This window comes from Vidua chalybeata, chromosome 3 (assembly GCF_026979565.1).
Source record: "Vidua chalybeata isolate OUT-0048 chromosome 3, bVidCha1 merged haplotype, whole genome shotgun sequence".
NCBI lineage: Eukaryota > Metazoa > Chordata > Aves > Passeriformes > Viduidae > Vidua > Vidua chalybeata.
Window position 1 is genome coordinate 41576091 of NC_071532.1, and position 10764 is coordinate 41586854.

The 10764-nt window shown below is 37.6% G+C and overlaps 1 protein-coding gene across 1 annotated transcript in view; it reads right to left on the reverse strand.

The window, feature by feature from the left end:
- The window catches only part of NUP133 (nucleoporin 133), a 30200-nt gene extending 20289 nt beyond the window's left edge, over positions 1 to 9911 (reverse strand). Inside the window, exons 1-11 of the mRNA XM_053938839.1 lie at positions 9710 to 9911; positions 8464 to 8582; positions 7565 to 7668; positions 6421 to 6528; positions 4693 to 4824; positions 4117 to 4287; positions 3341 to 3496; positions 3175 to 3245; positions 2432 to 2579; positions 1475 to 1622; positions 653 to 810 (exon numbers count right to left, since the gene is read on the reverse strand). Of these exons, the coding sequence (XP_053794814.1) occupies positions 653 to 810; positions 1475 to 1622; positions 2432 to 2579; positions 3175 to 3245; positions 3341 to 3496; positions 4117 to 4287; positions 4693 to 4824; positions 6421 to 6528; positions 7565 to 7668; positions 8464 to 8582; positions 9710 to 9894 (1500 nt within the window). The 5' untranslated portion in view covers positions 9895 to 9911. The remainder of the gene's footprint in view (positions 1 to 652; positions 811 to 1474; positions 1623 to 2431; positions 2580 to 3174; positions 3246 to 3340; positions 3497 to 4116; positions 4288 to 4692; positions 4825 to 6420; positions 6529 to 7564; positions 7669 to 8463; positions 8583 to 9709) is intronic.
- Between the last annotated feature and the right edge of the window lie 853 nt (positions 9912 to 10764).

A 10764-nucleotide genomic window follows, 5' to 3' on the forward strand; every position in this document is an offset into this window, starting at 1 on the left:
AGCAATGCCACAGATTTAAAATAAAATCACCACCTGGAAGCAGCTGTGTTTATTATATCAAACATAAACCTCCAAGATACGTTATAATGGAAGTCACCCAGAGGTTTGACCAAAATTCACACCATCTGCAAAGGAACTTACACCAACTTATTCTGCCTGTCAGATTTTTAATGATAATTATTTGAAGATTCAAACCCACCATTTTTGACAGGATTTAAAAGGTATTCCTGAGTACTATCATCCACAAAAACAGTTTCACTGCAGACAAACTTAACCAGAAACTAGTTTGTTAAGAAAAACACAGTTTCATCAGCCCATAAAGGCCTTCCACTAAAATACCAGTTAATAACAATTGATGATAGTGTTATACTAGGCCTAGTGATTCACAGCAACATACCTACAAAGAAAAAATGCAAATTTCATGGAAACCTCATCTGTGAAACAAATAAAAAGAAAAAAAGCTACTCAAACTGTCAGATGTAAAATTTTTGTTTTGAAAACTGCCTTCATTACAAGTGTTTGAGTCTCTATTAAAAAAAAAAAGTTTAAAACCCAAACAAGTCAGGATTTCCACAGTGCAAATTCAAAAGTGACATAAAAAAACCACTTTATTTGTACTCTGTTTTCAACCAGGCAAGCAAATAACCATTACCTCACTTCTTGGTCCAGCAATAGAAGAGGACAGGGCATCTTCAAGGTCTTCAGGAAGCACAGAAATATTTTCCCTGGACAAGATAGTGAGAAGTCCACTTTTTTTGGCAAAGAAGATGGGAAGGCTGTTACAGGAACCTGCTCCTAAAATACTATCTCCTAAAATAAGGAGAGGGTTAAAAAACAAGCACATAATTACCTCTTTATTTTAAAGCCAAAATGTAAAAGTTTCATAGACAATTACTGACTTTCGTCATTAATCAACCAAGAGTAACTGATAACTGCACCTGACTTAGAAAAATTGTGGAACTATTTGCTACTCTAGATGTAGACTTCCAGATACCGCAAGTGTTAAAAAAAGAAAAAGGAAGAAAAGAGAAGAAACAAAGAAAAAAATTCAAGAATCAGTTAATTCAAATTCTGCATAAGGATCAGTGTTCCTGTTGTACTTGAAAACACCTTTGAAGGTCATGGATGACATACTTAGAGACATCTGGCACTGAGTTAATTTCAAGGGAAAAAAAATCAATCCACAGTGAATGTCAGGAAAAAGAAAAAGCAAGGAAAAGGCCCCACAAGCAAAATCCCCCATCCCTTCATATACCAAGAACAGGGATCTGCTTCATTTTCATTTGAAACACTGTAGAGCAACAATACTGGGTGTCACATCAGCACTTCTCCATACACCCATGAGACATTCCCAACTTGAAACATTTAATAAAGGAGCATAAGTATGACACTGCTCTCTGAGATAGCTAAATACTATAAAAATATTGAATTAAGAGGTACCAACAAAATGTGATTTCCCTCCACAGCAAGTTACCTTGTATGCCAAATATGATCTTTTCCTGTGGTAGGGAAATTCTGCCAGTTCCAGTGGAACAAGCAAACACTTCATCTTCCTTGTAAAGGTAAGCCGCATGGCTGAAGTAATCTGGGACTACCAGGCAGCACAACACTTCATCTTCTGACTTAAAGGGTTGAATACAAACAATATCACATATGTAATCAATCCCTTAAACATTTAAAATTTTAAATTTTAAATCCATGCAGCCTGAACTTGTTTTAATTTTTAACAGTGAGGTATGGATGCACCTTACAACCTAAAACCAAACAAAATCACTTTTAATTTTCCCTAAAATTTTAGATCCTGGGTTTTTTTCCCCTTCCATATGCATTATATTCTTGCTAATTTCACATGGAGACAGAAGTAACAGATCAATTATTCAACAGTTTTCACACTCTTCTTCCACCTTTGAGCTTGAAGATACCATTACAGGCAGTGGGGAGAGAGGAAAGAGTGGAAGAAGTTTACCAAAGCAATCTAAACCCCAGGTTTATGCTTCCAGAAGACACAGCACAGACAATGTACTCCACACACAACCAATGCGTCCTCCCCTCCCAGCAAGCCAGCTGCCTAGCAAGGACCAAAAAACAGATCTCGTAATTCCTTGTCCCACAACAAGAGTCTCAAGAGTTTGAGATCTGTTCTAAATGGATTAGAAGAGCATGTCACAAAATCACTCTGTAGAAATGTTCAAAGACAGCACAAAAATTAAAATAAATCAGATTACACTTATTTCTGAGGGTTTTATCTTATAACTTAAAATGCAAAGCATAAACTTTACATAGAGTTAGTATTAAACATTAAGAGATGCTGGTACACATTTTCCTCAGAGTATTACAAATACATACTTCCAAGGGAAACTGATTTTCCTTTAGACAAAAACCTGACACTGACCTTAATCTTAAGTCAGTATCAGAACCTCTATTAGCATACCTGAAAGGATGGATTATACTGTGTGACCTCCACAACAACATCATCAGACATCTGATTGCCTTTATCTTCTACTGTTACCAGAGTGTAGTAGACAAGACATGGACGATCTCCAGGATGCCATGCTGCAGCAAGTATGACCAGTCCATCACTATTCAACAACAGATATCACAGCATTGAGAGATGATTATTACATATTTTACTTGCTCAGAAATTACCACTCAGAAAAAAAATTTCTTACTACAATCTCAACTAGATATTATTCAATCTTGTATTCTTTTAGAAAGAAAAACGATGCTATTTTCTTTCTTTTAGAAAGAAAAACTACGCTAAGTTACTTTATTAACAGTATTCATACTTCAGTACAAAACTGAACCAAGGCAGTTGTAATTTCTTGCCATTAAATCAAATGCAAGAGATACTAAATTCTCTGCATCTGGTGGAACAAGTTACAGTTGCTTATTTTTTGTCTTTGTAAAATCAAGACAAAACAAATAAACAATCTTGATAAAATGACACTAAAAAAAGTAAAGGGAATTATTATCAGGCAAAGGATTTGTAATGCTAAAAAGATGATAGTATGAAATATAGGATAACTTAATTACTGAATATAAGGTGCTTATTTTATCAACAGTTCCACTCCAGTAAAATTAAATTGCAATTACTTACATGAAGTTTTTGCAGGAAAACAGAATAGATTTATCTCATTAATGAAAGTCTTACCAGATGCAATTGTACTTCCTTACCGATTCTGTTGCAAATCCATGTATTGTATATTTATTCCTCCTTTAATATCTTCATAGTTACTTTCAGATCCCTAAAAAAAGAAATACACCTGTTGTGTAACTGTATATAAAGAGGCTATCAGTTAAAACAAACACATTAACCCTTTCCAGTTGGGCTGGCTCTTACCCAAATTGCATCTGTAATATGTTCTTTCAGGATCCTGTTGATATCCCAGCTGAGAATGTAACGTTCTGATGAATCATCAATCTCCCATTTGTTTAGATTTGAACTTGTTAGCATGTAAAAGCTTAATCTCTCTCTATTCCAAAGAACACTAGAAATCTGCATTTAAAAAAAATGAGAAAGCTAAAAAAGTTAAAGGAAAGCCTGAATGTTTGGATAGAATAATCTAAACCACCCTCCATCCACAAAAAGAGTTCCTTCCTTGGGCAATCTACAAAAGTTGCACTCAAGATGAGCATTATGATAACTTCCAAGAGAAGTCTTATAGATAAAAGAACATCTACATTACATACATTTCTTGTACGTCTTGCCAACTTCTGTGGAGTTCATTGACAAAACTCAAGCCAATCATCAACCCTTGGCAGTGCTAAGTCAGAAAAGAATTACAGGCTGGTTTCTTCAATTAGTAATGAGGCTATCACTAGAAAGGGGCAGGACATGCAACCATTGCATATTCCCCAGGAAGGACTACTATTTCAAAGTTGCCTTTTATTCAGAGCTAAAGAGTAAGCCAGCATTTGCCTTCACAAAACATACAAATTTATGTGGTTTCTGTTGTTGTTTCACATATCAAAGAAATATAAGTAACATAAACAAGCTGAGCTAGTCATGGTTTTTGTCATCACACATCCTTATACAATCTTTTCTTTTTCCTTTCTTAAACACAGGCTAGAAATTACGAAGAGAAATTAAAGAAGATGAATGTTTCTCAAGCTTACCACAGCATCATTTCCAGGAGACAATATACCCAGAAAAGAAGAAACCTTTCTACCAATTCCAGAAAACATGCCCTGCCCCTGTGGCAGGGCATGTTGATGAATCTTGCCAGAACTATCAGGTATCAACCGGACTAGTTGACCTCTGGAAGATGATAAAATAAAGCTTCCCCCCTAACAAAGAGAAAGCAACTACATTTAAAAAAGCAACAACATTTAAAAAATTTTAAATCACATTCTAGAAAACTCTATTGTCAGCTAAAATTCTTTATGACAGCTCATATAGGTAAATGCTGAACAAGACACAAGGCATCCTTAGAAAAAGACAAACATCTCATGGATACTTGGCACTGGCAGAGACTCATTTTCTTAGCTTTATGTGACATTTTTATCCATGAAACTCAATTGCAGTTAAATAACAGGACTAAACGCTCACATAATCCTTGGAATATAATGACAAAAAACAATGTTACCTTTGCCATATTTACTGCAGATTTAAGACTAAAAAAATTGAGCACACTTTTCCATCTTTAGATTAGGAATAAAACCAGTATTTTAATATAAATCATACTGTTTTACCTTTACTGCTGTGAGGAAACTGCACAGAGAGCCTCCAAAGTCTGTGAAAGTGTCTGTATAGGATCCTTCATGTGCAAGATTGGGCCAGTAGCGCACAGAACCTTCACTGGTAACAACCATTATTGCTAGAGACTTGAAGTGAAAAAGTAATTAAGAGAACAGGCAAAATGATGATGATGAAGATGATGATGAAGAAGAAGAAGATGATGATGATAATAAAAATAAATCATACTGCAGCTTTAACTTAAACAAGTTATTTTACACATCAAGATTGTGGGCAACAAAGACACAAGAAAGCAGCAAATACATATGGATGCACACTGACAAACCTGGAACTGAATCACAAAAACAATCTGCAGCACAACTTAATTCGTGCAGGAATGTTATATACATTTATTTTCCTAATGAACATTTTCTACTGGTTCTTGTTCTTGATAATTCAGGGTCTGCTGCTGAAATGCAAATAAAACTTGGAGTTGTAAAACAGAAAAGGGCCTGTGGAAAATATTTCAGATGCCAAGAGTTAAAAGCTACAATGGAAGACATCAAATGCAGACTATAATTTAGCAAAGAATCTACTCTAATATCTTTAAGAGAAATATCAAATCACAGGTGGCTCTTCTCTTCAAAGGCATAGGCCTACAGTGCAACTCAGGAAATCACAGATACCAAACTAAAAGTGTGAAGCAAGAGACTGTTCAGGTAGTGATTTAGAGAAAAGCATTGTACTTAATCTACTGGCTGTTAAAAAAAATGTAAAAATCACAGAACAATAGGAGAACTGTAGCTGGGAATTGTTATAGAGATCCTTGGAGTTTTCTAACCAATTTTTTACTAGACACTGACTTTCAGTTCACAAGTTAAAGAATAATGAAATTAAAAAATACAATAAATAAAGTCTTAGGGTTAGGTGTATTACTTCCTCTTAAACTAAGTCAGAACATTTTGGGTTTCATGATATAATCCCAAAATACTAAGTCTGCATTTTATCATCTGGAAGAGTAACACAACAACAAATCAAAAGAAAAGATTATATTACATATTCTGTGCTGCTGCTTACTTCCAAGGACAGCTTCTTAGCCACTTTTATCAGAGCATCACATATATTAACTGAAGTCTAAGCTGAAAATGAGACGTTCTTTTTGTGAATGATAGTAAACAGGCACATTAACACACTTTCAGAACACAACCGATCTTCAAACTTCACCCTCTAATACAGTAACTCAGGAAAAAAAGCACTTAGACCAATCAGCCAAGACACACGAAGCCTGTCCTTCCAGTTTCAGCTTTCTTACAAAGACCAGCTGAGGGAGGGTGCTGGGGCTTGCCTCTCATCTATGGATACTGGGAATTAATCCACTGAACATTTTCAGGCAGTAATTAAACTGCAGTTGGTCAGACCCCATTTTTGATTGCCCTGCTGTTTGTTAACACAACACCTCTTAGTTTACTGCATTTTTGTTTGCTATGAAAGCATGTCAAGTAATCCTTAGAAAAAATATTATTTAATCTGATCCTATAAGATACACATGGTGCAATTTAAAAGGACTTGCAGAAGTTTGTTTATTTCAAAGGTATTTACTGCCAACTATCAATCCTGACCTTTTGAACAGCTAGCATACCACCAAATGTTTTCAAATACTCTGAATACATCTTTTTGACAAAAAAGGATATATTCAAAGTTATCCTTAAGGTGCTTTTAAACATTAAAATTTTAAATTTGGTCACCTGAAGAGAAGGTGCTTCACCTGAAGAATTGAGACAAGATATAGCTGCTAAACTAGAACTCCATTGGAAGTCACTGGGTGGCAGCTGCAATTCCTTGCACAGAGATAACTGGAAGAAAGAAAGAGATGTCATAATAAATATGAGACTGGAAGAACTTATTCCTCTGCCACAAAATCTTTAGATGTTTTGACCCTGCTAAAAACTACATTTCAACTAACCCAGACACTGTGTAAGGGAACCAAAAAAATGTCACAAAACAATTTCAACAAGGTTGTCACAACCAGTAAACAGTTAAAAAACATCTTCAAATTTTCAAATATCACTGGTTTTCTTTAGTTATTTCTGAGTGTTTCTCACAACAGTACAATATTGGATTATTTCTATTGGAGATTATTTGACTATTCCTTAACAAAATATTTTAAAAAATTAAACTAGAAATGCTTGAGAGAACTTATTAAGTACTAACAGGGTAGAGAGGGGAAACACTCCTCACTCCCCTATGCCCTTGAAGTTAAAAAAACAGAAAAATTTTAATCCCTTGATAAATCTCTTCAAGTGCCAGAATGTATACACCTGACACTCCCCTGTAAGTGCAGGACCTGTATAATGAACATACATTGTCCTGATTGAAAGAAACTGATTTTGTAACTCTGATTTTGTTTTTCTCTGAGTATCACTGAAATGATGCTGAAAGAAATACTGTCCAGAGGGGATACAAAAATTCTTCACCTAAGAAATCTAGGTGAAACATATGTTCAGTACCTCTGAAATTAACTGTGTTTTTGGGGTTTGTTGCAACTTGAAAATTGCTCCCAGAATAATCTAAACCAATCCATAACATATCAACTAGATTTTAATTATCAAAATAAGCTTCACCAAGACGATCTAAGAGCCACACCCATTAAAATATGAAGAATTAACCTTAGTGCCAAGGTAACAAAACTGAAGAGAGGAATATAAAAATTGTAAGCTCTCTCAAAAGCTTGAGTTTCAGATAATGTTGTTAGCATGACTTCATATCAATCCTGCTGCTTTTGAGGGAAAACAGACAAACTCCAGCTGAAAAAAAAACCCCAACCCCATAACTGCATAACCAGTTGAAACAGCATAAAATACAGACTTTCCATCTTGACCCTTCAGTTACCTTAGCTACTGCAGACTGACCAATCTTCCAAATAATCAGCCTCTCCTTATGAACTAGCCAGGCCCATCCACTTTCATCCACTTGAACGCTCAGTTGGTCATCAGCTACATAAAAAAAGTAACTTCTTTAAAGCATTCAGATTTTTAAAACACTGCAGAGCAACATTTAAACCAATAAACTTTCATTCTTATATGAAAATAAGAAATACTTTCTATTACATTAGTTTCCATGTTAGAATTTCCATCTATTTGATTAACATATCAAATTACTACATCTTGTTTAAAAATCCATTTGATAAACCCTCAACCTTTGAGAATGAAATGACAACTTCAAAACCCATTTCCATGTATTTAGAGCAGATTATAATAGCTTTGTAAATCTCTCAACAATTTTAACATTATTTTTAAGATACGTATTTGGTTCCTCTTATATCTACTATAAAGGAAAAACTTATCCACAGAGAAAAAAATTGTTTAGGAGATCAATTTCTTGAACTCAGGGAAAGGTTTGTATCACTAGGGCTTTTGAAAGAGATAACAAATGGGAATTGAAATAAAGAAAAATATTAAGCATCCACTCTAGGACACAGCAAAATCAAAACAATTAAAAAGCTAAGGAAGAACCAATAAGTAAAAGTTACTAAAAACCTACTATTAGCTTTCCTTGTAGCCCTGGTTTTTTACAATAAATTGCATAAGCACCTGAAGGATATTTTCATGCATTCACACCCACATGGGCATTATTATAATTATTGTTACATAGATAACCAGATTGGATTTAAAGCAAGGCACAGACACTTTAGCTTCCCCTGTAAAATCAGCATTTCAATGGCATCAACAACACATTAAGAATTCTCTCACCTGTCAATTTTCATGGAGAAAAATAACATCAGTTCTTACCATCAGCCTTCTTCAGGGCTTCCATAACCTTAACAGGCAGAGAGGACCCAAAAGCCTTAACATTGTAGTTAATAGTCTCAGTTGCTGTAGGAAGCTGGATAACTCTGGTAGGAGTTGCTCTTAAACAAAACAAAAAGTTACAGTTAACTTTTTATTGCTTATTCATCAGTTTCAGCAGACATTTACTTCATGAGTATCTATTTAGAAACAGATTCATGTAAAATAAACATGCTTTCTCTGGGAATACCACCTGAAGCAAAAATTTGGTGGCTTCCTTACAAGTTGCTAGCTGTCATCAAATTCTTCCTTTTTAAAGAACTGACTTTGAATATGCATTACTGCACCAGCAACAAACTCACTGTTCAACCTCTCTACACTCTGGTTATCTACAGAATAAAGATATTCACAATGTCAGAAAAAGCTCAGCAGAAGCTGTTCCCTGACTGCAGGGACTACTTCCATCCCTAGCTCTGGCACTGCTGGGCAGCACTCATTGTGCAACACTTTAAACAGCCATGGCAGCTCGGATCCAACAGCACTTCTACCACCCTCAGCTTGCTGTGGAGACTGCATTTCCTACCATTTATAAAAGCTGCTTTGCATCTTTCCCCACCTTCTCTCTCTGTAACAGCAGGTCTGTGTTGTCTTCTGAACAGAGTGAGGAGGGCAAATTTCTCTGCTTTTACAAGTTAATGCCCTCTTTTATTTCTCCTCGCAAGTGAAATTATGTCTCAGACCTCCCTGTGTGAAATGGCAAAAGTTGACATATAGCTGGCATCAGTAGACAATCCTGGCACCCTGCAAAAATTATTATGCAGACTTTAAGTAAAAGTTCCCCAAAACTGAGCATGGGCAAGCCTCTTTATCTGAACTACATAACAAGTATCTGCTCCTGAGAAAAGAGATTGTGAAGCCTGAAACTGATCTGGGGCTCATGCCGCATCTCAGTTTGATCCGTATGGAAGGAGAAGACGGTGGAAGAAGCTGGAGAGAAGGGCGGGTGTGAAATGCCTGAACTTTGACTATTTTATCTTCTTTGTAAATACGGAAGTTCTTAGCATTTTCATATATCATACTTGTATCACACAGGGGTATATCTGAGGAAGCCGCGCATTCAAAACCTAATAAGAGGTTGAACACGTGGTACCGTACATGTACGGCTTTAATGTACAGTACTATAATGTAACCCACACTGGCTCGAGCACCTAACAACAAGGCCGGGTCTGCGGCGAGGGGCGGGACTCACCGCGCCGAGAGGGAGCCGCTCCTCCGCGCCGCCGGCGAGAATAGCACCGGGGAGGCGGCTGCCGCCACGACGGGCAGGGTCTTCTTGCAGCTCGGCCGGGAGAGAGGACTAGGCGCGGTACTGCCCAGGGTCCTGCGGGCCGATCCGCCCGGGGTCCGCGGGGAGGCGGGAGCCGACGGGAACATGGCTATGGACGCGGGAGCGGCACCGTCCCGTGTTACCGCCCGGCGCCCGCTGAGCGCGTCACCGCGGGGCGGGGCCGCGCGGGAACCGCCGGGAGCCGAGCGGAAACGAGTGTGACCGGGAGGAGCAGGGAGGAGCCGAACACGGCCGAGGGGATCCGAGCGCGGCGCGGCCCCTGACGGGGAGCGGCGAAAACCCCGCGACGGCGGCGCGGCTGCTTGTGCAGGGCACCCAGCCCGGCCTTGAGGGGGTGAATGGCGGCCCGGGCTCCTCCTCAGCGCTGCTGGCCCTCAGCGCCAAACTGAAACACGGTCCTCTGGCTCAGATGTTCCTGAAGCTATGCTCCGTCCTTCGGGGCATTCCCAGGAGGATTCACAAGGGTGGGTTTGGGTACCATTCCTCGCTGAGTTCATGCGATTAGCTTGCACTAAGTAGCTGGATATGATCAAAAAGCAGCTTTCAAAGACTATTTGGAAGGACGTATTTTCAGTAAGAGTTGCCTTATCTTTAAAATAGCCTGTGCATACCTGTGTTTGTCCCCAAATTTCTAATTAAGTAAATAAATCAATACACAAAACCATATTCCATACAGACCTTGGCATGTTTCACATCTATGGTAAATAACAACCATGCACTACAGCTATTCTGTGGTATAAAAATAGATTTTAAGCCTTCAAAGGGAACTAAATGCTCAATGGTATCGGTTGGCATGAAAAAGCTTTCCGACGGTAAGTATGTACCACCGTCAGGGAAGAAGTTGAGTTGAATGTATAGTATTAACAAAGCAAATCAGTTAAGATCAACTTAACTAAAAATAGAACATTTAAAAAAAATTGCATAACTTTTCAAACCCGTGTTTTTTGATAATAGAT